We start from the raw sequence: 23933 nt of genomic DNA on the forward strand, positions 1-23933 counted from the left end.
AGTCCCTGGTGGTCCAGCGGGGGTCCGGGAGCGATCTCCTGGACTTGGGCTGTCGGCTGCCAGTAGTCAAAATGGCGCCGACGGCCCTTCGCCCTCACTATGTCACTGGGGTCGACCAATGGCGGCGGTAGCCCCTGTGACATAGTAAGGGCAAAGGGCCGTCGGCTGCCAGTAATCAAAATGGCGTCGACGGCCCTTTGCCCTTACTATGTCACAGGGGCTACCGCCGCCATTGGTCGACCCCAGTGACATAGTGAGGGTGAAGGGCTGTCGGCGCCATTTTGACTACTGGCAGCCGACAGCCCAAGTCCAGGAGATCACTCCCGGACCTCCGCTGGACCACCAGGGACTTTTGGCAGGTCTTGGGGGGGGGGGTCAGGAGGGTGGGGGTTGTAGTAAATTAATTTTGGAGGTCTTGGAGGGCGTCAGGAGGGTGGGGGATTTTGTTAGATTTTTACTTTTTTTATTAAAGATTTGTCTGTGAGCCAGATGCAGCCATCAAAAGAGCCATATCTGGCTCCCGAGCCATAGGTTCCTGACCCCTGTGCTACATGCTAGGAAATGGAGAAATTACTTACCTGATAATTTTGTTTTCCTTAGTGTAGACAGATGGACTCAGCATCCCACCCTTGGCTGCGGTTACGCATGGAACTTCGAATGATTCAAGAGTAAGCCATGCTTTCATTCACCTAGGGCACCCACCCTACCGGGTGTCGACTCTTTCCGGTTGAGTACACTGGCGGGCTCCAGCTATAGTCGTCCCAACCAGTTCAAGTTAATCAAATTAATCAAGTTATAAAGTTTAACCAAGTTATGAAGTTATTCAAGTTAATCAATTAGTCAGTCACACATATCCACAACGCTTTTCGAGGAGAATACTGAAGAGCTGCACTTCCTGCAGGGGTATATGTACTAGGGACTGACGTCAGATTTCCTATCCTGCGGATACTTTTAAAGCAGTGCTTACCTCCACGGGGATGGTCGCCCTGCATGCTATTGCTGAGACTGCTGTGTTCACCTTCGGGATTCTCAGCAGCCTTTCCTTTCCTTCCACAAGCAGGGGATATAACTTTCCCATAGTCCTGGAAATCCCTCCCCTCTAAGGATCCCTAACGAGCAGTCCCACTCTGCTAACACCATTTGCTTTAGAACTCCATGCTGATGGAAATCCTTTAAATACTTTCTCACCTTCTGCAAGATGGGAGTCCCTCTCCACAGTCCTGCTAGATTTGGTCCTCCATCCCTGCAATAAGCTCCACTTTCCAGAAAATCACAGAACTCTCCTCTTCTGAATAGCCTGTTCTTCATCCCGAGAAGGTAAAACACCACCTGGTTCTGAATCACACAGAGACAATCCCTCCTTATTGAATACCGGAATGGGGGTGGAGACCGGAGAAGGTCCAGTTCTCAGGAAGTCCAGCCTTTTAATAGGGACCCCTCTTCCTTGCTCTCTCCCATCCTGGGACAGGAATCCTGGATCTGCAATTCGACTAAGCTTCTGCATGGTACAGAATACCTAGTGCATCATGAGCACTAAGCTTAAACAGAATCTGATGGAACCCCCCCCCCCCCCCAAAAGGGAGTCCCTGGCCGGCTAACAGAGGGATCAATCATAGGGCCAGTCTACTGCTTGTCCCCTGGATCTACCTCTTGCAGAGGAAGCAGAGGCCCTGGCTGTTCTGAAAGCAAATGCTCATTCTCCTCTTCTTCAAGAAGAACCTCACCTGCTCAAGCCTCCACTTATGGTGCTTCCTTATCCTCCTGCTAAACCAGTCACCCCGATTGAGTTTTCCCTCCTCCACAGCTGACAGAGACAGAAGACACACCTCTTAGGACTTCACTCAGAGTTCCAAAGGTGTGGCCCTAACCAAAACCTGAAGTTCTCTGTCTTCAGCAATGACTGACACGTGAAGAGGATGTAGCTCCCAGAATCGGGGTGTACCCTTGTTGGTTGAGTCCTTGTTGCACCTGGAACTACCATCCTAGGAGTTACTTCTCCCAGTGGGAGCAGTCTCCCTAGCTTTTGCCTGGCTGAGCTCCTGGTTAATCCCAGTGGTAGCAGTTCCCAGGCCCTACCCTGGATGAGTTCCTGGAGGTCCCTCCATGTTGCCTCCAGAGAATGGTTTTTGGCCCAGTACCTTGCAGGGGCTATAGTGTCTTCAAAGCACAATGTTGGTCTCTTATCTACTCAGGAGGCTTGCAAGACACTCTTGCTCGCTCTATTCCTGCCTCTCTCTCTCAAGGTGAAGGAATAGCAAAAGTAAGTAGAAGCCGGATCAGCTTTTAGCATTAGTATGTAGCAGCTGAGCTGTTTTCTTTGTAGATATACATATGCCAGAGAGGACAGCAGTAGAGCATATTCCTTACTGTAGAGGAAAAGGTATAACTCCCTGCTATTAAACTATTGTCCTAGTTGTTTCTTTAGCATTAAGTGCTACGTTGGTGATACACCTATCAGTTTTTCAAACAGGCTGGGTAAGGCCTGAAAGAATACTGCAAGGCTATCATTACTTAATTGGGAGTGTGACGATCTGCATGGGTTAAATAGTACCTAACAAACAGGCTGTTGCAATAACCTGTGCATTAAGAGCGGACAGTTTTAACGCACAGGTTAAAAGTTTTTTTTTCCACTCCAGTTACAGTAAGCTGATGCTATGCTAATGCACTGGGAGTAAAAATGTGCATACACAAGTCAATAATCGAGGTCAGCACAGGCTGAATGTCCATTTCAACTTGAAAGGGGAGGGGCTGAATGGGAAAGCAAGTATAGGAGCATTTCTTTTGTTGTGCTCCCAAATTTGGAAGCTCATCTTTTCTTGTGCTCCTAACTGGCTATCTGGCTGTGGTTAAGCTTAAAAGCAAACTCACTGTCGAGGAAGAGAGAGAGCTGGAGTGCTGGCATTAGATGTCAATGACTCCACTATAATATGCCTATCCCAGAAAAAAAAGGGAACTGGCAGTCCTCATTTCCAGGATAGTGGTCGCTTGAGCAATACCTCTTACACCACAAAAAACAAAAACAAAAAAAAAAGTTTTTTCAGCTGAAGGGACCCTTCCCTCCAGGGTACTGAGAGGTCACCAAGGATGTCTCCCACAGAAGCAGGGAACATAAGAACATAAGATATGCCATACTGGGACAGACGAAGGGACCATCAAGCCAGCATCATGTGTGGCTAATCCAATTCACAAGTATCTGGCATTTACTTCAATTTGTTTAAATGAGCTACTTGCTAAGTTCATGGAGTACCCCCCTAGTCCTTCTATTATCTGAGAGAATAAATAACCAATTTACATTAACCATCTTGTTACCAAGCCATCAGATGGCTTGGTAACAAGTTGTAGTCTCTCAAGCAGTAGTCGGCATAAGTTATTTTGCCCTGGCAAAGATGGTAAGGCATTTGTAATTTCTCCTTTTAGAGTCATTACTTACATCTACTAGAATAGGGTTGATTTCTTTATCTAATTTATATAAAAACCTGAATTTTGCTCCTGTGGATGTTTTAATTTTTTATTTATATTTTTCAAATTATAACATTTACAATGAAATGATATAATCAGGTATTACATAATTCATACATCACAACTTTTAAAGAAAATATAATTGTATTCCAGCCCACATCTTGGAGAAGAGAGTTACTGACTGCAAACATTTGACATTTCTCTTTTACAATCAAATATTCCCTTGCTACCCTTTTATAGAGTCTGAGACTTATCTAAAATGAAGCGTTGCAGATGGGATGGATCAAGAAATACAAACTTGTTATTTTGAAACAAAATCTGGCATTTACAGGGAAATTTTAGGAAAAAGCTAGCTCCGATATTCAACACCGATTGTTTCATAGATAAGAAAAGTTTCCTCCGTGCTTGAGTTGCACGGGAAACATCTGGGAAGACTTGTATTTTATATCCACAAAAATTACAATCTTTATTTTGAAAATATTTAAGAAAAAACAAGTCTTTATCCCGTTTCAAAGAAAAAGAAACGAGCAATGTTGCTCTTGAATTTATCAAGTCTAAGGAGTCTTCCAAAAAGGTAGAGACTCCTGGACTTTCTAAATTATCCACTCCACCTTCCTGATTCTGCTCTATCTTCCTTTTAGGTAAATAATATAGTCTTGAAACTAAAGGTATTTTCTCTTATTCAATCTGTAAAACTTCAATCACATATTTTTTATGTAACTCATCAGCCGATAGTAGTCTAGAGATTGGAAAATTAAGTAATCTAAGATTACTAGATCTTAATTCATTCTCCAAACTTTCAATTCTACTATGCAGTATCACGTTATCTTTAATGGAAGCAACACTTATAGCTTGCAATTTATTTACTACAGGGTTCAATTTTGCAACTTCCTGCTCTATTCTCTCAGTTCTTTTATCCAATTCCTCAAATTTTTCTCTAACTTCTACGGAAAAAGTCTGCACATTAGATATAAATCCTGACATTTTCTTATCTATCTTAACAGACAATTTGCACACATCTAACAATGTTATATTCTCTGGTTCAACGATACTTTCTTCTCCATCACTTCTTATTTCAGAAATAATGGATAGGAACTTAACCTTATTACAAGTATCAGTTGCCTCGCCACCCAAAACTGTTAATTCAGAATGTATAGTCCGTTCTGGTGGTGAACCATTACCTCTTTGGGTTTGTATCACTCCATCCGTGGAGACTATAACTTCATTAGCTGCATTTGTTGCTTCCAATACGGGTTGTAGGGAAGATTGTATGGCCTTGGGGATTTGAGTGGCTCCTAAAAAGGTATTCCCCTCCATTAATTCCCCAACAATGGACTCACCAGTAAACACCACATGGGAGTCTATCGGACCTATCCTCTTTGTCACGGGTGTTGTAGGCGAAGAGGCATAGGTTTTGGATTTTCTTTTCCTTCCCATAATTTCATCCAGGGGTGCGCCGCTTCGGCAGCGCGCCAGCGGCAGCGCGCCGCTGTGCCCTTGCTTTTGTGCTGTCCCGGGGCACTCACCGATGACGTCACCGTAGCGGGGTTCCACCCCTCCTATCTGGGCCTCCCCTCTCTCGACTGGGAGTAAGGTCTCTCTCTCTCTCTCTCTCTCAAAACTACCCGCAGGTAGAACCTGTCGAGGATTCCCAGTGTGCAGGACTCTCTCCCTCCTTCTCGAGCTGCGCGCCGCTGTGCCCTTGCTTTTGTGCTGTCCCGGGGCACTCACCGATGACGTCACCGTAGCGGGGTTCCGCCCCGCCTATCCGGGCCTCCCCTCTCTCGACTGGGAGTAAGGTCTCTCTCTCAAAACTACGCGCAGGTAGAACCTGTCGAGGATTCCCAGCGTACAGGACTCTCTCCCTCCTCCTCACTGTGAATGTTTTTGAGAACTTGGCATGTAATGGCAGTGTGGTGTGAGTCTGAGGGTAACTCTTGACACTATTAAGTCTTTCTTTGCTTATATAAAGAAATGGTTTCTATCACTGAGAGAGTTATAGGTTTTGGAGGCCTCGGAGGGAACAGGCAGCGCGCGCCGGACTCAGCGCGCGCAAGTTGCACAAATGTGCACCCCCTTGCGCGTGCCGACCCCGGATTTTATGATACGCGCGGCTACGTGAGTATCTTATAAAATCCAGTGTACTTTTGTTTGCGCCTGGTGCGGAACAAAAGTACGTGCTCGCGCAACTTTATAAAATCCGGCCCACATTGTTTATAGTTCTGTGATGAAATTAAGAAATTTTGAGGCCAAAGTTATTTGCAAGATTGCAACTGGTAATGTTTTTCTTGATGTTTGTCTGATGTTCACCTTTAACATAAAATATACAATCCAATAGAGCCATACATATAATTAATACTGATACATGTAGGAAAAGGACAAGATTTATAACATTCAGCAAATAGTCTTTATTATGAAACTGTTACCGGACTTTAATGGCACTTCTTATAGATAAGTATTAACATATACAATTACCAAATTTATATATGTGCCTTTCTGTAAACCGTTGTGATGGTATATCACTTAACGACAGTATAGAAAAGATTTTAAAATACTAAATAAATAATCTACAATTTAATATCAGAAGTAAAAAATATAACCCTACTGTACAACAAAGCCCTTGTAGTCTCATGACCTTGTATTTATAAGAACTTAAGACTTTCCATACTGGGTCAGACCAAGGATTCTTCAAGCCCAGTATCCTGTTTCTAACAGTGGCCAAGTCACAAGTACCTGGCAGAATCCCAGCAGGTAGATGGAGTCCAAGCTGCTTATTCCGAGAATAAGCAGTGGATTTCTACAACTCTACCTTAATAATAGTTAATGGACTTTTCTTCCAGGAACTTGTCCAAACCTTTTTTAAACACAACTATATTAATAGCTTTCACCATATCCTCTGGCAACAAATTCCAGAGCTTAATTATGTACTGAGTAAAAAATTATTTTCTTTTATTAGTTTTAAATATATCACCTAGTAACTTCATTGTGTATCCCCTCGTCTTTGTAATTTTCGAAAGAGTAAACAGCTGATTAATGTTTACTCATTCCATCCTCATTATTTTATAGACCTCTATCATATATCCCTTCAGCTGTCTCTTTTCCAAGCTGAAGTTTCCTTAACCTCTTTAGCCTTTCTTCATAGGGAAATTGTTCCATTCCCTTTATCATCATGGTCTCCCTTCTCTTTAGCTTTTTTAATTTTTCCATATCTTTCTTGATGTGGTGACCAAACTGCACACAATACTCAAGATGAGGTTTCAGTGTGGAGTGATACAGAGGCATTATGATATTCTCTGTTTTATTCTCCATTCCTTTCCTAATAATCCCTAGCATTCTATTTGCTGTCTTGGCAGCAGCACACTGACTAGAACGATGATACCTAGATCCTATTCCCGAGTGGTGACTCCTAATGTAGAACCTAGTATTATGTAGCTATAATTTGGGTTACTCTTCCCTAAGTGCATCACTTTGCACTTGTCCACATTAAATTTCATTTGCCATTTGCATGTTCAGTCTCCCAGTTTTGCAATGTCCTCTTGCAATTTCTCACAATCCTCTTGTGATTTAACAACCTTGAATACTTTTGTGTCATCTGCAAATTTGATCACCTCACTTGTTCCCATTTCCAGGTCGTTTATAAATATATTAAAAAGCAGTGCTCCCAGAACAGATACCTGGGGCACTGTACTATTCACCTTTTTCCATTGGGAAAATGTACCATTCAGCCCTACTCTCTGTTTTCTATCTTTTAACCAGTTTGCAATCCATAATAGGACACTGCCCCCATCCCATGACTTTTGAATTTCCTAAGAAGTCTCTCATGAGGGACTTTGTGAATGTTTTCTGGAAATCCAGATATACTATATCAATTGGCTCATCTTTATTCACATGTTTATTTACGCCCTCAAAAAAAATGTAGTAGATTTGTGAGGCAAGACTTCCCTTGGGTAAATCCATGTTGGCTTTGTCCCATTAAACTATGCTTATCTATATGTTCAGCAGTTTTGTTGTTTATGATAGTTTCTACCATTTTGCCTGATACAGATGTCAGACTCACTGGTTTATTTATTTAGGGTTTTTTATTTAGGGTTTTTTTATACCGGTATTCGTTGAGACATCATATCGGTTTACATGTAACTTATAAAAGCAGGGAAATACAATAAAACAGGGAGAAAGGTGGAACTTGGACAGTATACAGAGGTATATAGCAGGCTTTGGAAAGATCAAGTAGATAAAAATATAAAACAATTAACATGGGGTTGCGGATAAGAAGTATAACATGGCTAATAAAATACCATGGGGTTGCAGAATAAATATAAGTTAAAACGTAAATAGATATATCTTTGCGGGTTTGTAATTTCCTTGCTCGCCCCTTGATCCTTTTTAAAAGTTGGCAATACATTTGCAACCTTCCAGTCTTCAGGTACCATGAATGATGATATTGATAGTTTACAAATTTCCAATAACAGGTCTGCAATTTCATTTCTCAGTTCTTTCGGCACTCTAGGATATATACCATCTGGACCAGGTGATCTACTACTCTTTAGTTTGTCAATTTGCTGTAGTACATCTTCCAGGTTCTATGAAATTTGTTTCAGTTCCTCTGAATCATCACCTTTGAATATCATTTCTAGCATTGGTATATCTCTTACGTCTTCTTCAGTGAATACCGAAGCAAAGAATTAATTTAGTCTCTCTGCTATGGTTTTGTCATCCCTAAGTGCTCCTTTTACCTCTTGATCATCTAATAGTCCAACTGACTCCCTCATGGGCTTTTTACCTCAAATGTACCCAAAAATGTTTTATGAGTTTTTGCTTTCACTACAAGCTTATTTTCAAATTTTCTCTTTGCCTTCCTTATCAGTGCTTTGCATCTTGACTTGCTAGTGCTTATGCTGTTTCCTGTTTTCTTCATTGGGATTCCTTTTCCATTTCTTGAAAGATGTTCTTTTAGATATTACAACCTCTCACATCTCACCTTTCAACCATGCTGGTAGTCGTTTAGCCTCCTTTCCACCTTTTCTAATGCATGGAATACATCTGTTCCGGGCTTCCAAGATGGTATTTTTAAACAGTATCCATGCCTGAGCTAAACTCTTAACTTTTTCAGTTGCTTTCAGTTTTTTCTTAACCATTTTCCTCATTTTATCATAGTCACCTTTTTGAAAGTTAAATGTTGTTGTAGTAGATTTCTTTTTTGCGCTCCATTCAGTTAAGTCAGATTTGATAACGTTGTGATTACTATTGTCAAGTGGCTCCAACACGGTTACCTCTTGCATCAAATCGTGTGTTCCACTAAGGACTAGGTCTAAAATAGTTTTCCTTCTTGTTGATTCTTGTACTAGCTGCTCCATGAAGCAGTCAGTATTCTGTTGTGATGATTGAATTTAGATGCCCCGAATGACACGATGTAGAAAGTCAAATGGATTTAATGTATTTTCTCATGTTTGGTGTTTATATATTAGAAAATTTCCTCAGACACAACAGGCCAGATTCTTGCTCGCTATTGAGAACATAAGTGAGTGAGTTAAGTTAGATTCCTGTTCCCTTTTTGGTTGAACACATTAGGGTTTTCTTGATGCAGTTGTCATATTAATGGAATATTTGATTGTATATTTGATATAGACATTTTGGCAATTGCATTATGTCTAAATTCCAATACAAAAATTAAAAAAAATATAAATATATATAAAGACTTTGGAACCTGGGCTTGCTTTCTTTTTTTTTTTTTTGGGGGGGGGGGGGTTGTTTGTTTCTTTGGTAACTTTTCTATTTTTCTCTGAAGGATATTTTTGGTGTGATTCTTGTAAGTAGAACCTTGAATGTAGTTGCTTTGTATCTTTTTAATACTTGTAACAAAGGAAATCATTGACAATAAGCCATTCAACACATGTTTTGTTTATAGTTGGCAGCCGGAGAGACAGATACCATTCCATGATGTGAGATTCCCACCGCCTTCCGGTTATAATAAAGATATAAGTGAAAGTGATGAAGTAGAGGTAAGTCAACCTTATTAGCCAATACTTTTCCTGTTGAAATAGTGATGGGAGAAAGAGGCTCTGAGTGTAATAATTTAGGGAATTTTTAAATGTGGTTGGCTGTTGTGCTAGGGAGGGTAATTTTCAAAGGGACTTCTGTGGGTAAAGTGGTGCTTTACCTGCAGAAATAATCCTTTATAAAATTGTGCAACTGATAATGCTCATAAAATTAAGTACATATAGAGTGTATGTGTGTACTCTTATGCTCGTAGGGGAGAGGTATTCCAGAGGCTGGTTGGGTTGAAACTTAACTACTCAGACATAGATTTTAAAAGCCTGGTGCATGCATCAATTGACTGATGCGCATCCAAGTTGGGCTTGCGCACGCTGACCGAATTTTAAAAGCCGCGTGATGCACGCATATCTCCTGCAGTGCATACATCTCATTTGACTTTAAAATGGGCATGGGCTCACTCTCTTGTACACACGCCCACCCAGGCCCCCTTTTTCTCTTCCACATATACCCTCATACAGGCTACTTATCTCTCACACACATACCAATGCACACTGACACCCTCTTTCTCTCACTCCCCCCTTACACACACACATCCCTTCACACAGGCTCCCTCTCTCACAAACAAGCAACCCTCACATACACACATCCCTTTTTCATGCACACCAGCTCCCAGTCTCTCAAACACATACACACACATACACACTCGTTCATAATCTCCTCATAAATACTTATGCTCCCTGGTCCATTATCAAATAATTTTACTTCTGCAATGGAGGAAGTGCAAGTTTAAAAAAAACCTAGAGGGAATGCAGGCTATTAAACCAGGGGGGTTTGAAGGACATAACTGTAGACTGGGCGAACTGGTAAAACTGGTCATGGCATGGGCGTGCATCTGTTCTGAAATATCCTGAATTGTGCACTAGAAACCCTATTTTTCCATTGATAAAGAGGCTGAATTAGCCATTCCTTCTGGGTGTCATCATCCAGCGTCATGGGACCAGAGTTATCTCTCCAAGATTGCAGATTTTGCTTGTGCACCTGCATGGCTCTTCCCACGTGTTTCCTGCAGGTCTTCTCAGTTTTATTTTTCACGCTGTAAACAGTTGTGCAGACACATCTTTCCATTTTTTCTCCTTGTGATTTTTCTCTCCTTCAGAATGGTGAAGCCCAAAATAGAACTTTTCAGTGCTAACATGTTCCGCAAGTCACTGGGATTTAAATACTGCCAGTGCGGCTATATTATGTCCATTAACAATGGACATAATTATTGTTATTTTTGCCTCTGGCCTGACCATGACCAGGCTTCCTGCCGGAACTGTGGCTGAATGTCTCCCTGAACATAAAGGTAGTGGGCCGTGAAAATTGCCAGACTGAAAGAGAATGGGTCTTTGATGACAAGTAGTTACACACTCTCTCCTCCACACGATGACAGCCGGTCAACTCCTTCATCCCCGGACCCAAAATCCCACCATCTGGATCTGGTAAGGAGGGCATCATCAATAGGGCCTGCTGGAAACCACCACTAAAAAGAGCCAAATGGGTAAGAGTCCCAGCATGCTCCATTTGAAGGTAGGTCTTACAGTACAGCTGTCGGACATACTTGCAAAAACCACCAAGAAACCAAGTGCATCGGAACCACAATTTAGGGCTGCTTCCCATATGATGCTGGAGCCTGCAACGCATGGGAAGCACAACACAAAACTGTCATTGTATCCGAAGCAGTTGGCGCATCAGGTGCATGACACATCCGACACTTGACTCATCACCCTTGTGATGCAACGATGCACCAGCCAATCTCAAAGTATATGAAGCTGAGATCTCTCGACACACCTACCATGCAGGGGAAATTTACGGCCAACGCACAAGGCAAAATATCCGAACCTGAGTCTGTCCTACCTAAGAGTACCATGTGTACCTCGTAGAGAAGAGGACAGGAGAGCAATGTCAATTAGAGCCCCTTCAGAATTAATGATTTACTGGAGTCATATTCCTCAGACCAAGAGGCGAGGAGGATGTTTCCAGTTCAAGTACACTGTTCTGCCTCTTCTATATCAACCCAGTCAGAGAAGAGGCTCCACTCAGGTCTCTCTTCCTGGTGCACATAAACGGCATCATTCTCCTCTCCTACAAGAACTCTTGGAGAAGAGATCCAAAGCTTCCATTCCAGAACCTCTTTCATCGAAACATGTAAAACTCCTTCATCTTGTTAACAGCTGTGGCCCCACGGAGGAAATGCAGTAGAAATTCTCCTTAGCCTTGGAGCCCTTCTTGGGATATAGATGTAATTCCATTAGAAGAGAGACATCCTATAGCCCAAGGCACAGCAGCCTCGCAGGTGATGGACCAGGATACCACCATATTAAAAACTTTCTTCAATACTCTGGCTACCAAAGAGCATTCTGTGCCACATTAGATGGTGAGCCCTTCAGAAGAGGACCTCTCCTCGCTTAGAGATTATCCACTGTCTCAGATTGAGGGTGATAGTAATCTGCCAGACACTGGTCACAACCTATTTTGCAGTTCTCACCAGAACCAGATGATCAGCGACAGGAGTCGCCACATTCTTCACAGGGTAGCTCCACAAGAATTCCTCGGATCCACTGGAAGAAGTGCTGGAGCCCTTTTCTCTCCCTGAGAATTTAACTTACTCAAAATTTGTGGAGAAAGTGGATACATTGTTGAACGTTGAAACACACAAGATTCCAGATCCAAGGTGCTCGGTATCTTGAAGAATTTGGATGTACCGGTGGAACCAACAGCCTTAATATCCCATTTGCTGCTAGACTTGGTGATGGATAAACATGGGAGGCCCCCTTCTCAGGATTGCCAGTCTACCAGACATTAGATCCGAAGTTCCGGATGAAACAATCTTCTCACTATGGGGTATGCAACTCCCACATGCCTCAGTGGTGGTAGAGTCAGCGATGATGAAACTAAGGCTCCACTCTAATATGCCCCATGGCAAAGATAACAGGATCTTCGATGATTCTGGCCACAAGTTTTTTGAGTTCCATGCTCAATTCAAGAATTCAACACCAGTTTTTTAGTACTTCTACGAACGTGTTCAGAATCTAAAACCTTTTGGAAGATCGGACACAGGTGAGCATTTAACACTTTAACCTATGGTCAATTTGGAAGAGTGACTTAAGCATCTGCTTGGGGCTTCTCATCTGCCCCAAGAGTTTTCACAAAATGCCTTGCAGTAGCTGTGGCTTATTTATGGAAGAAGGGGATTTGAATTTTCCCATATCTGGATGACTGGCTCATTGTCTCCTGCAACTCAAAAGATCTTCGGGACCATCTAGCCGACAATTCAATGCCTTGAGAACCTGAGCTTTCTCATAAATTACTAGAAATACAATCTCGTTCCATCTCAGATTCTTCAATTTATTAGAGTTAGGATCCATACTCCTCTTTGCAGAGCATTCCTGCTCGACAACAGAGCTCAGGTGCTATGCTCACTTTGCCTCCAACTTCGGCAACAATCACATGTGATGGTACACTGAGTTCTCGTTCTGCTGGGTCACATGGCAGCAGCAATGCATGTAGTCCCTTACACCCACCTGCACATACGGTGATTGCAGTGGGGACTAAAGGCCTAGTGGACGCAATACAGACAACCCATGTCAAAGAGAGTACATATAACAGCCTCCATGAAAAGGGACATGTCTTGGTGGCTGACTCCATTAGTTGTGACAGAAGGGGCCCTTTTTTGGATTCTGCCACACCAGTCAATATAGCAGATGCCTCAATGCGAGGGTGGGGAACCCGTTTGCTTCAGTTCAAAACACAGAGCTTGTGGTCTCCAAAAGAAAGCAGCTTCCAGATCAACCTCTTAGAGTTGAGAGCGATAAAGAATACAGTTCTTACATTTGCGCCAAGTCTTCAGGGACTATGTGTAATAATACATACTGACAATCAATTAACCATGTTTTACATAATCAAGGAAGGTTGATCCGGTTCCTGGACCCTTTGCAAGGAAGTTATGCGAAAATTACAATGAGCAGAAAAACACTCTTTCCCCCTGCAGGCGGTGACGAATATGGAAGCCAATGGACTCAGCAGGATATTTCATCCTCACGAATGGTCACTAGACCAAGCAGTAGCGGACGACCTATTCAGTCACTGGGGACTTCCTTGGATAGACCTATTTGCAACAAAACACAACACAAAACTGGGCAGGTTCTGCTCCAGGAAGGTATCTCAAGGCGTGTTCCTTATTGTTTAGTTGAATGGTCTGTTCTACACATACTCGCCAATTCCTCTGATATCTCAAACAGTCCAAAAGTGCATCCAAGATAGAGTAAACATGATTTTTATTGTGTCAGTGTGGCCAAGGCAATCTTGGTATTCCTATCTAGTACATCTTTCTAGTCATCCAACAATACCCCTGACTACTAACCCAAGAAGGGGATGCGTTCCTTCCTCCAGCTGACAGCATGGAGATTGAACGGATGGTTCTAGAGCCCTTCAAGCTGCCAACGTACATTCAGGACATTATAGTGTCTGCGAGAAAGCCTTCAATCAGGAGAAATTATGCCTTCAAATGGCAAAGATACTCGAAATGGTGTTAAACCAATAACATTGACCCGTTCACCTACACTCCTGAACATTTATTAGAATACCTTCATACTCTCTCAATGTCTAGGTTAGCAGAAGCATCCATATGGGTTCATCTAAGCACAATAGCAGCTTATCATACAACAAAGTATGGGTCTTCCATTTCTACTCATCCTCTAGTATCTCGTTTTATGAAATTTCTTCTCCAGCTTTACCCTCCAATCCAAAAACCTCAGGTCCCATGGGACATAAACATGGTTTTAGAAAGACATGTTTCAGCCATTTGAACCTCTGGAATCAGTGTCTTTGAAGCACTCAGCTTGGCAGGTCATTTTTCTGATCACAATGACTTCAGCAAGATGAGTGAGTGAACGTCAAGCACTGGTACAATATTCCCCATATTTGCAATTCCACCATGACAAGGTCTTTCTTCTGACCCAGCCAACTTTCTTGCCAAAAGTGGTCTCTGCATTCCGTTTGAATCAAACTACATGGGATTGACGGGGAGCGACATTACACACATTAGACGGCAAATGGGCTTTAGCCTATTACAAAAAAAGGGCTCTCTTCATCAGACTGACATCCCAGCTATTATTTATTTATTTATTTATTTATTTATTTAGGATTTTTTTTTTTTTATACCGAAGTTCTTGTAAGAAATACAAATCAATCCGGTTTACATGGAACAGAAATAAACATGCCCAGGGCCAAAGTAGAGGCCCTAGGTTATACATAAAACAATGGAACAGGAAACACTCCAGTCTCTTTTAATCCAAATGCGCCTGTTACAGCGGTGACAAAGAGGACATTGTCGAATTGGATAACTCAGTGTATTCAATTTTGCTGCGCTGCACAATCTGCTAAACTGAAAGGTTCCATTAAAGCTCATCAAGTGACAGCAACGGTTGCTTCCACAGCACATCTTTACAACATTCCGATTTAGGACATTTGTAAAGCAGCAGCTACATGGTCATCAATTCATATGTTCACATCCCACTGGACCAACAATCGGCATCCAACAGCTTGGTGGGATCAGCAGTCTTAAACCACGTAACAAGGACTTGAGGGGCTGTCCAGAAGGAGGACTCCCAGAAAGCATGGCTAATTCAGCCTGCTTATTGATAGAAAAAAGCAAGTTTGCTTACCATAAACGGTGTTTTCTGTAGATAGCAGGATGATTTAGCCATGCGCCTCTGCCCTCCTCCCTAGACAGCCCTCTTCCCTATGTTAATGGGTTAAAGTTGCTTTATCATCAGCTGAGGAGACCTGCAGAAAACCTGTGAGTCGCACAAGTACAAAAGCAAAACCCTGCAGTCTTGGAGAGATAGCTCCACCCCGTGACACCAGATGATGTCACTCAGCATGCTTAAATCATCCGGCTATGTACAGAAAACACTGTTTACGGTAAGCAAACTTGCTTTTATGCCACTGGGTTCACACACACACTTAAAATTGTGTGCACATGTGCACACGCCCTGGCTATTTTATAAGGTGCGTGCAAGTTATAAAATGGCCGCGTATCTGGGTACTCGCCAGTGCACTTGCATCAGTGTGTGCCCATGCACTGCTCTGAAAATTACCTTCCCTCTTTTTAATTTTAAAATTCTTAGAAAAGCTATGCATGCAAAATAGCAGGTGTATTTGTGTACACAGTTTTTCCAGGATAATTTTCAAGGCAAGCTTACATGCTATTACAGAACTACCTCCTTAAAGAGTAGTAGTTGCTTTGAGAGAAATTTTGATGCACTACCATCTAAGGATTTTTCATTTTTGCTTTAGTTACAAGTGCAAGCAAAATAGTCTGTTAGCGATTTGTTGCCTTCTATTACACTAATGTGTAAAGAGTTCTTTCATCACTACTTGAGGAAAGAATTATCATAGACTCAAAAGACTGCCTTGATAAAGGTATCAGGATTAGTTACTTTATGGTTCTTTTTTAATTTTTGGCTGGCTACTTTTCTACTTTCTGAATTTATACTTACGGAGCCTGATTTTATAACAGCATGGATAGGGCTGAAGTCCATGTGTAAAAAGGAATTTTCGAAGTGAACTTTCGCTCATCAGTACGTGCCACAAACATTTATACTTGCTAGGGAAATTCAAAAATACGTGTGCAAATGAATCCCTTTCTCCAGCAAAATTGCTTCTGTGCTTTTACATGTACAACCCATGTACAACTCTCAGGGTAATTTTCAAAAAGCCCATTTTCGTGAGTAAAACTGCATTTTATGCACATAAATGCTCTTGAAAATTGCTGCCACAAATAATAAGGTGTAGACCAGGTTTGAGGTTTCTTTCCACTGATGCAGATAGGATCCATGTGACTTAGAGGTCTTACCAAAATGATAAGGGGAATGGAACAACTCCCCTATGAGGAAAGACTAAAGAGGTTAGGACTTTTCAGCTTGGAGAAGAGACGACTGAGGGGGGATATGATAGAGGTGTTTAAAATCATGAGAGGTCTAGAACGGGTAGATGTGAATCGGTTATTTACTCTTTCGGATAGTAGAAGGACTAGGGGACACTCCATGAAGTTAGCATGGGGCACATTTAAAACTAATCGGAGAAAGTTCTTTTTTACTCAACGCACAATTAAACTCTGGAATTTGTTGCCAGAGAATGTGGTTCGTGCAGTTAGTATAGCTGTGTTTAAAAAAGGATTGGATAAGTTCTTGGAGGAGAAGTCCATTACCTGCTATTAAGTTCACTTAGAGAATAGCCACTGCCATTAGCAATGGTTACATGGAATAGACTTAGTTTTTGGGTACTTGCCAGGTTCTTATGGCCTGGATTGGCCACTGTTGGAAACAGGATGCTGGGCTTGATGGACCCTTGGTCTGACCCAGTATGGCATTTTCTTATGTTCTTATGTTCTTATTGGGTTTCGATATTTTTCCCATAGATGAGCAGTATGAATTAGCCATGCTGTCTGGGACGTCCTCCGGGTGGCTAGGTGGCGGAGCTCTCTTAGAACACTGAGTCTTTCAGTGTAGTGTGCCTGCTTGGATCCTCCCGCGCTTCTCCCATCCCCCTCAGTACATTTTTTTTCCACGCGCCTGACTACATGCGGAGCTCTTCTCGCTTCTTCTGACCAAAAAAAAAAAAGTTTTTTCAGTTTTTCGACAAAATGCTGCGGCCACCGGGCTTCAAGTTTTGCCAATGTGGCAAAATGATGTCTCTGACTGGGCACACCAGATGCTACATCTGCCTTGGACCAGACCACGACCAGGCAAACCTGCAGGGACTTGCAGACACATGTTCCCCCGAGTCCAGCGACTGCAGGCTGCCAGGATCGCAAAACTACGTGAAGCGGCATCGGGATCATATGCCCCCTTCTGAAGACTCGACTCTGTCCTCCCCAGGACCCCCCCCCCCCCCCCCCCCCAGGCCTCCAAAGATTTGATGCATCACTGAGCCTCCCGGTTTGTCTGGGCCTGCGCCGAAGCGAGCGCTAACGGCGCAGACGCACGAGATGTGTCGACGGCATCAAAGAAGCCATCTGCGCCGAGTAGCGTCGGGCCTCCAACGCATCACTGACACAGGGAGCCAACTGTATGCTTCTGGATCAAAGCACAAGACATTGGTGCATCGAAGCAAATCAACGCCGATGCCCTCGATGCACACTGTCACAAAGACCCCCCAAAAAGTGCTCTTCAGGGCACAAACGGCCCAGGGAACCTTCCCCACTCCTAATAGTGGACTCAGATGTGGCGCCTTCTTCACCAGCTGCCTCATAAGAACATAAGAAGAACATAAGAAATAGCCACGGTGGGTCAGACCAAGGGTCCATCAAGCCCAGCATCCTGTTTCCAACAGAGGCCAAAACCAGGCCACAAGAACCTAGCAATCACCCAAACACTAAGAAGAACCCATGCCACTGATGCAACTAATAGCAGTGCCTATTCCCTAAGTATAATTGATTAATAGCCATTAATGGACTTCTCCTCCAAGAACCTATCCAAAACCCTTTTGAACCCAGCTACACCAACTGCACCAACCACCTCCTCTGGCAACAAACTCCAGAGCTCTATTGCGCGTCAAGTGAAAAAGAACTTTCTCCGATTAGTCCCAAATGTGTCACCTGCTAACCCCATGGAATGCCCCCCAGTCCCTCCTCCATTCAAAAGTGTAAACAACCGAGTCACATCTACTCGTTCAAGACCTCTCATGATCTCAAAGACCTCCATCACATCCCCCCTCAGCCGTCTCCTCTCCAGCCCTTTCTCATAAGGGAGCCGCTCCATCCCCTCCACCATCCTGGCTGCCGCTCTCTGCACCCTCTCCATCGCAACCACATCTTTCCTGAGATGTGGCGACCAGAATTGCACACAGCATTCAAGGTGCGGTCTCACCATGGAGCGATAGAGAGGCATTATGACATTTTCTGTTCTATTAACCATTCCCTTCCTAATAATTCCTAACATTCTATTTGCTTTTTTTGACTGCTGCAGCACACTGAGCCGACGATTTTAAAGTATTATCCACTATGATGCCTAGATCTTTTTCCTGGGTGGTAGTTCCTAATATGGAACCTAACATCGTGTAATTACAGCAAGGGTTATTTTTCCCTTTATGCAACACCTTGCACTTGTCCACATTAAATTTCATCTGCCATTTGGATGCCCAATCTTCCAGTCTTGCAAGGTCCTCCTGTAATGTATCACAGTCTGCCCGTGATTCAACCACTCCAAACAGTTTTGCACCATCCGCAAACCTGATAACCTCACTCGTCGTATTCCCTTCCAGATCATTTATATATATATTGAAAAGAAAGTAGGTTACAGAGTGGGAGCAGGTAAATGTTGAATAAGGTCGGGGATAAAGAGGATCCTTGGCGCAACATTTACCTGCTCCCACTCTGTAACCTACTTTCTAAACTAAATCTAACCCACTACCTTTATGCGGACGATGTCCAAATACTTATTCCTATCACCAAATCCTTGCAAGAAACTCTTCACTTTTGGAATTCATGCTTCCTCTCCATATCCAATCTCCTTGCTGATCTCTGTCTAGTTCTGAATACCAACAAAAAGGAATACCTCCTAATCACCCAAGAAGGCAACTACCAACTCTCCAACACTCATCCTTCGGCACCACCTCCTCTATCTACCCAGGTCAGAAACCTAGGAGTCACTATGGATAACCTACTGAATTTCAAAAGTTTTATCAGTAACACAGTGAAAGAATGCTTCTTCAAACTCCAGGTTCTAAAAAGACTCAGACCTTTATTGCACCCCCAGGATTTCAGATCAGTTCTGCAAGCAATCATATTTTCTAAAATTGATTACTGCAACTCCCTTTTACTTGGACTCCCAGATATCTCCCTAAAACCGCTACAAATGCTCCAAAATGCCACTGCCAGGATCTTAACTAAAGCAAAAAAAAGGGACCACATAACACCAATATTAAAAAATCTCCATTGGCTCCCTATAAAATACAGAATCACCTACAAAACCCTTTCATCCATTCATAAATCCATTTACAAAGCCTCACACCTAGACCTCAGGATCCCATTCCAGCTACATACTTCCTCCCGTCCACTGAGAACTGCGCAAAAAGGCTCTCTGAAAACCCCTCCACTCAAAATTTCGTCAAACAAAAGACCCTTCTCCACTGCAGGTCCAATCCACTGGAACTCTCTACCATCGGATCTCAGGCTTGAACAATGCCCCCTCACTTTAAAAAAAAAAAGACTTAAAACTTGGCTCTTCTCTCAAGCCTACGATTGAGTACTATTCACAAATCCCTCCTCCAGGTCTATGCCATATAATACCTCTTAGCTCAACAACTAAAGAATTAATTTTCCTATCCCTCTTGTCTATTTTGCAGATACCTTATTCATAATTGATTCATTTTAATCGCCTGTATATAACATTTCTATTACTACTGTTTTTGTTTTAATGTTATTTGTTATTAGTATTTATTCAATTTTTCTCCAAGTTCATTTTCCTGTTCCATGTAAGACACACTTGTTAAGTCACTCCAATGTTATATGTAAACCGAAGTGATTAGCAACATTGTTGCTAGAACTTCGGTATATAAAAAAATGTTAAATAAATAAATAAATAAATAAAGCACCGGTCCAAGTACAGATCCCTGAGGCACTCCACTGTTTACCCTTTTCCACTGAGAAAATTGACCATTTAATCCTACTCTCTGTTTCCTGTCTTTTAACCAGCTTGTAATCCACGAAAGGACATCGCCTCCTATCCCATGACTTTTTAGTTTTCATAGAAGCCTCTCATGAGGGACTTTGTCAAACGCCTTCTGAAAATCCAAATACACTACATCTACCGGTTCACCTTTATCCACATGTTTATTAACCCTTTCAAAAAAATGAAGCAGATTTGTTAGGCAAGACTTCCCTTGGGTAAATCCATGTTGACTGTGTCCCATTAAATCATGTCTTTCTATATGCTCTACGATTTTGATCTTGAGAATAGTTTCCACTATTTTTCCCGGCACTGACGTCAGGCTCACTGGTCTATAGTTACCCGGATCGCCCCTGGAGTCTTTTTTAAATATTGGGGTTACATTGGCCACCCTCCAGTCTTCAGGTACAATGGATGATTTTAATGATAGGTTACAAATTTTAACTAATAGATCAGAAATTTCATTTTTGAGTTCCTTCAGAACCCTAGGATGCATACCATCCGGTCCAGGTGATTTGCTACTCTTTAGTTTGTCAATCTGGCCTACTACATCTTCCAGGTTCACAGTGATTTCGTTCAGTTCAGAGTTCCTCGGCCTCATCCAGGTTCTACTCTGGCCTGCCCACTGCCTCACAACATAAGAAAAGATCAGGCCTCCAAGAACCTTTGCATAAGAAACACAAGTGGCCTCCTACGGTCCCTCCCTCACCTAGAGGTCCTGACACGGAAATCCTGCTGGTTGCAGTACCCCCCCAGCAGTGCTCCCAGGGAACCTAGGCTGCCACCCAGCAATCCTCACAGACTATGCCGAGCCCTCAGGACACCTTGACCTCTGAAGCAGTGTTCCAGATTTCCTTATACTCTCTCAGTTCCTTACCACCGTGGAGCTGGAAGCCCCTCTATTGCCACAAGACAGCCTCAGTCCAGATCCTTCTCCTGGCCAACCTCTACAGACTTCTCCGCCTGGGGATGTTTTCCCCCAGCCTTCCATGTCACCAGGATCCTCTGCGGGGTACCCCTCTAATGTGGCGGAAGAACAACGGGAGCCGATCTCTCCACCAGAGGACTTATTGTATTCTAATTTTGTGGAGAAATATTGAGACTAGAAGAATTCCTGACCCGAGAGCAGAAGTCTTGGGTATCCTCAAAATATTTGAATCACTTTCGGAGCCCATGGCCTTGCCCTCTCACATAGTCCTAGATGCTGTCATGACCAGGGCCTGGGAATCTCCCTTTGCAGAACCACCACCCTCTCGCAAAACAGACTTGAAATTCCGTATGTGGCAGTCCCCATTCTATTCTACAGTGCAACTTCCTCATACCTCTGTAGTTGTGGAGTCTGCTATGCAGAAGGCCAAGAAATCACACCTGCACTCTAATACTCCACCTGGGAAGGATTCCAAGTACTTGGACGACTTTGGGAAGAAGGCTTTCCAATCTGGGATGCTGAATGCCAAGATCCAGCAGGACCAGTTTTATATAACACAGTACCTATAGAATGCCTGCAATCTTTAAAGCCCCTGTTTTAGGAGGTGTCCCCAGACCACCGACCTCCTGAACAATGTCATGACTTAGAGGAAGGATTGCGGCACCTCCTGTGAACGGTCTATGAAGGATTTCAGACTTCGGCTAAGTCCACGGCCAATGCCATCGCGGCCTGATGCCTAGCGTGGCTGTGAGCCAGCGCCATTCGCGAGGACATACATGAGAAACTCGCGGACCTTCCCTGTCTCCCAGGTAATCTCTTTGGGGACAAATTGAGAGAAACGTTGGCTCAGCTCAAGGAGCAGATGTGGCCGTAATGCCACTGACCTCTCCTTCAGATGCTGCTTCCTCGAGGTGATACTTTTCCTCATATAAAAAGCCTTATTACCTGCGACGTCTTTACCGGCCTTACCCGTCCTACCGGCCTCCTCAATATACACCGAGTCATCCTCAGTCTTCCCAACAACAGGGGACTTGGTAACTTCAACGCACTCCTTGGCAGCCTCGTCCACCTCAGGATTCTATCCCCCCCCCCCTAAGCCCCCCCAGGGTTTTTAGGGCGAGTGAACCCATCGCTACCGCTTCCGGTGGGGGGCAGGCTCTCCCACTTTTTTCCAGCATAGAAGGAGATCACATCCGACCTCTGGGTTTTACGTATTATACAGGAGGTCTACTCCCTCAGTTTTCACTCCACCCCTCCACTCCACCCCTGGTGCACCAGAAACACCTGTCGGCACATTTCAGTCCACTGCAACTGGAGATCAACAACTTGCTTCAGCAACAGTGCATTCACGAACTGCCTTCGGTTCAGTTCTACCAGGGCTTCTACTCCCAATACTTCCTCACACCCAAGAAGTCAGGAGGGTTACGTCCCATCCTAGATTTTCGCTCTCTCAACAGACACTTGGCGAGGGTAAAATTCAAAATGACTTCACTCAAGTCCATCCTTCCCTTCCTTCGCCCCAGCGATTGGATGTGTTCACTAGAACTCAAGGATGCCTATTCGCACATACTGATGCATCCCACCTCCTGGCGGTTCCTATGCTTTATGGCCACTGGCCGCCATTTTCAGTAGAAGGTGCTCCCATTTGGCCTCTCCTCAGCCCCCAGTTTTTACCAAATGCCTAGCGATGGCTCACCTCCAACAACGGGGGATTCAAATATTCCCCTACTTAGACGATTGGCTGCTGGTGGCCCACAACCTGTCCCTCCTGCAGAACAATCTTCTCGCAACCATACACTGCCTAGACAACCTAGGGCTGCTTGTCAACTACAAAAAATCAAATCTACAACCCACTCAGGTCTTTTAATTCGTTGGAGCTCATATCGGTACAGAGCCTTCTTTCCGGAATCCCAAGCCCTAACCCTGACATTGCTCGCCAGCCGCCTCCAGAAGGCTACCACTGCCCCTGCTCACCAGATCCTGACAATCCTTGGCCACATGGCAGCAGCTATCTGTGTCATTCCCCTTACTTGCCTGCCCATGCGCCATCTGCAATGGGGCCTGAAGGCCCAATGGAACCAGTTTTCCAACCATCTCCACTCCTATCACCCTCATGCCCAGCATGAAACGAGATTTGGAGTGGTGGCTGACATCAGCAGCTCTCACGGCAGGAGCTCCCCTGCGAACCCCAGTGCATCATACCATCCTCACCACGGACGCTTCCACCAAAGGATGGTGCGCTCACCTAGTCCACCTTAAAACTCTAGGCCTGTGGTCCGCCTGGGAACGATCGCAACAGATCAACCTACTGGAGCTACGAGCCATTCGACAGTCATGGTCCACACGGACAACCAAGTGGCCATATTCTACATCAACAAGAAAGGAGGGTCCGGTTCCTGGATCCTTTGCAGGGAGGCTGTACAGATCCTGGAATGGGCAGACAGCAGATCCATCACCCTGCAGGCCACGTACCTGCCCGGCATCAACAACGCCAGGGCGGACAGATTGAGCAGAATCTTTCACCCCCATGAGTGGGAACTCCATCAGGACGTGGCGGACAGACTTTTTCAAACCTGGGGCCTGCCACACGTCGATCTCTTTGCTATGGAATACAATCGGAAGATACAGACCTTCTGCTCGGTGTATTCCAGCTCCCAACAACTAGGGCAGGATGTGTTCCTCATCGACTGGACAGGGGGGTCTGCTTTACGCCTCCCCCCTCCTCCCCCCCATACCGCTAATCTCTCGCACAGTCCAGAAATCACAGACAACGCAGACCTCATTCTCATTGCTCCAGCATGGCTCAGGCAACCGTGGTGCGCGTATCTAGTTAGACCAAC

The 23933-nt window shown here is 43.9% G+C and overlaps 1 protein-coding gene across 1 annotated transcript in view; it reads left to right on the plus strand.

The window, feature by feature from the left end:
* Nucleotides 1-23933, plus strand: part of FMR1 (fragile X mental retardation 1) — a 172367-nt gene that overhangs the window by 47715 nt on the left and 100719 nt on the right. Inside the window, exon 3 of the mRNA XM_029607747.1 lies at nt 9365-9458. Coding sequence (XP_029463607.1) covers nt 9365-9458 — 94 coding nt within the window. The remainder of the gene's footprint in view (nt 1-9364; nt 9459-23933) is intronic.

The sequence above is a fragment of the Rhinatrema bivittatum genome, chromosome 6 (assembly GCF_901001135.1).
Source record: "Rhinatrema bivittatum chromosome 6, aRhiBiv1.1, whole genome shotgun sequence".
NCBI classification, from domain to species: domain Eukaryota; kingdom Metazoa; phylum Chordata; class Amphibia; order Gymnophiona; family Rhinatrematidae; genus Rhinatrema; species Rhinatrema bivittatum.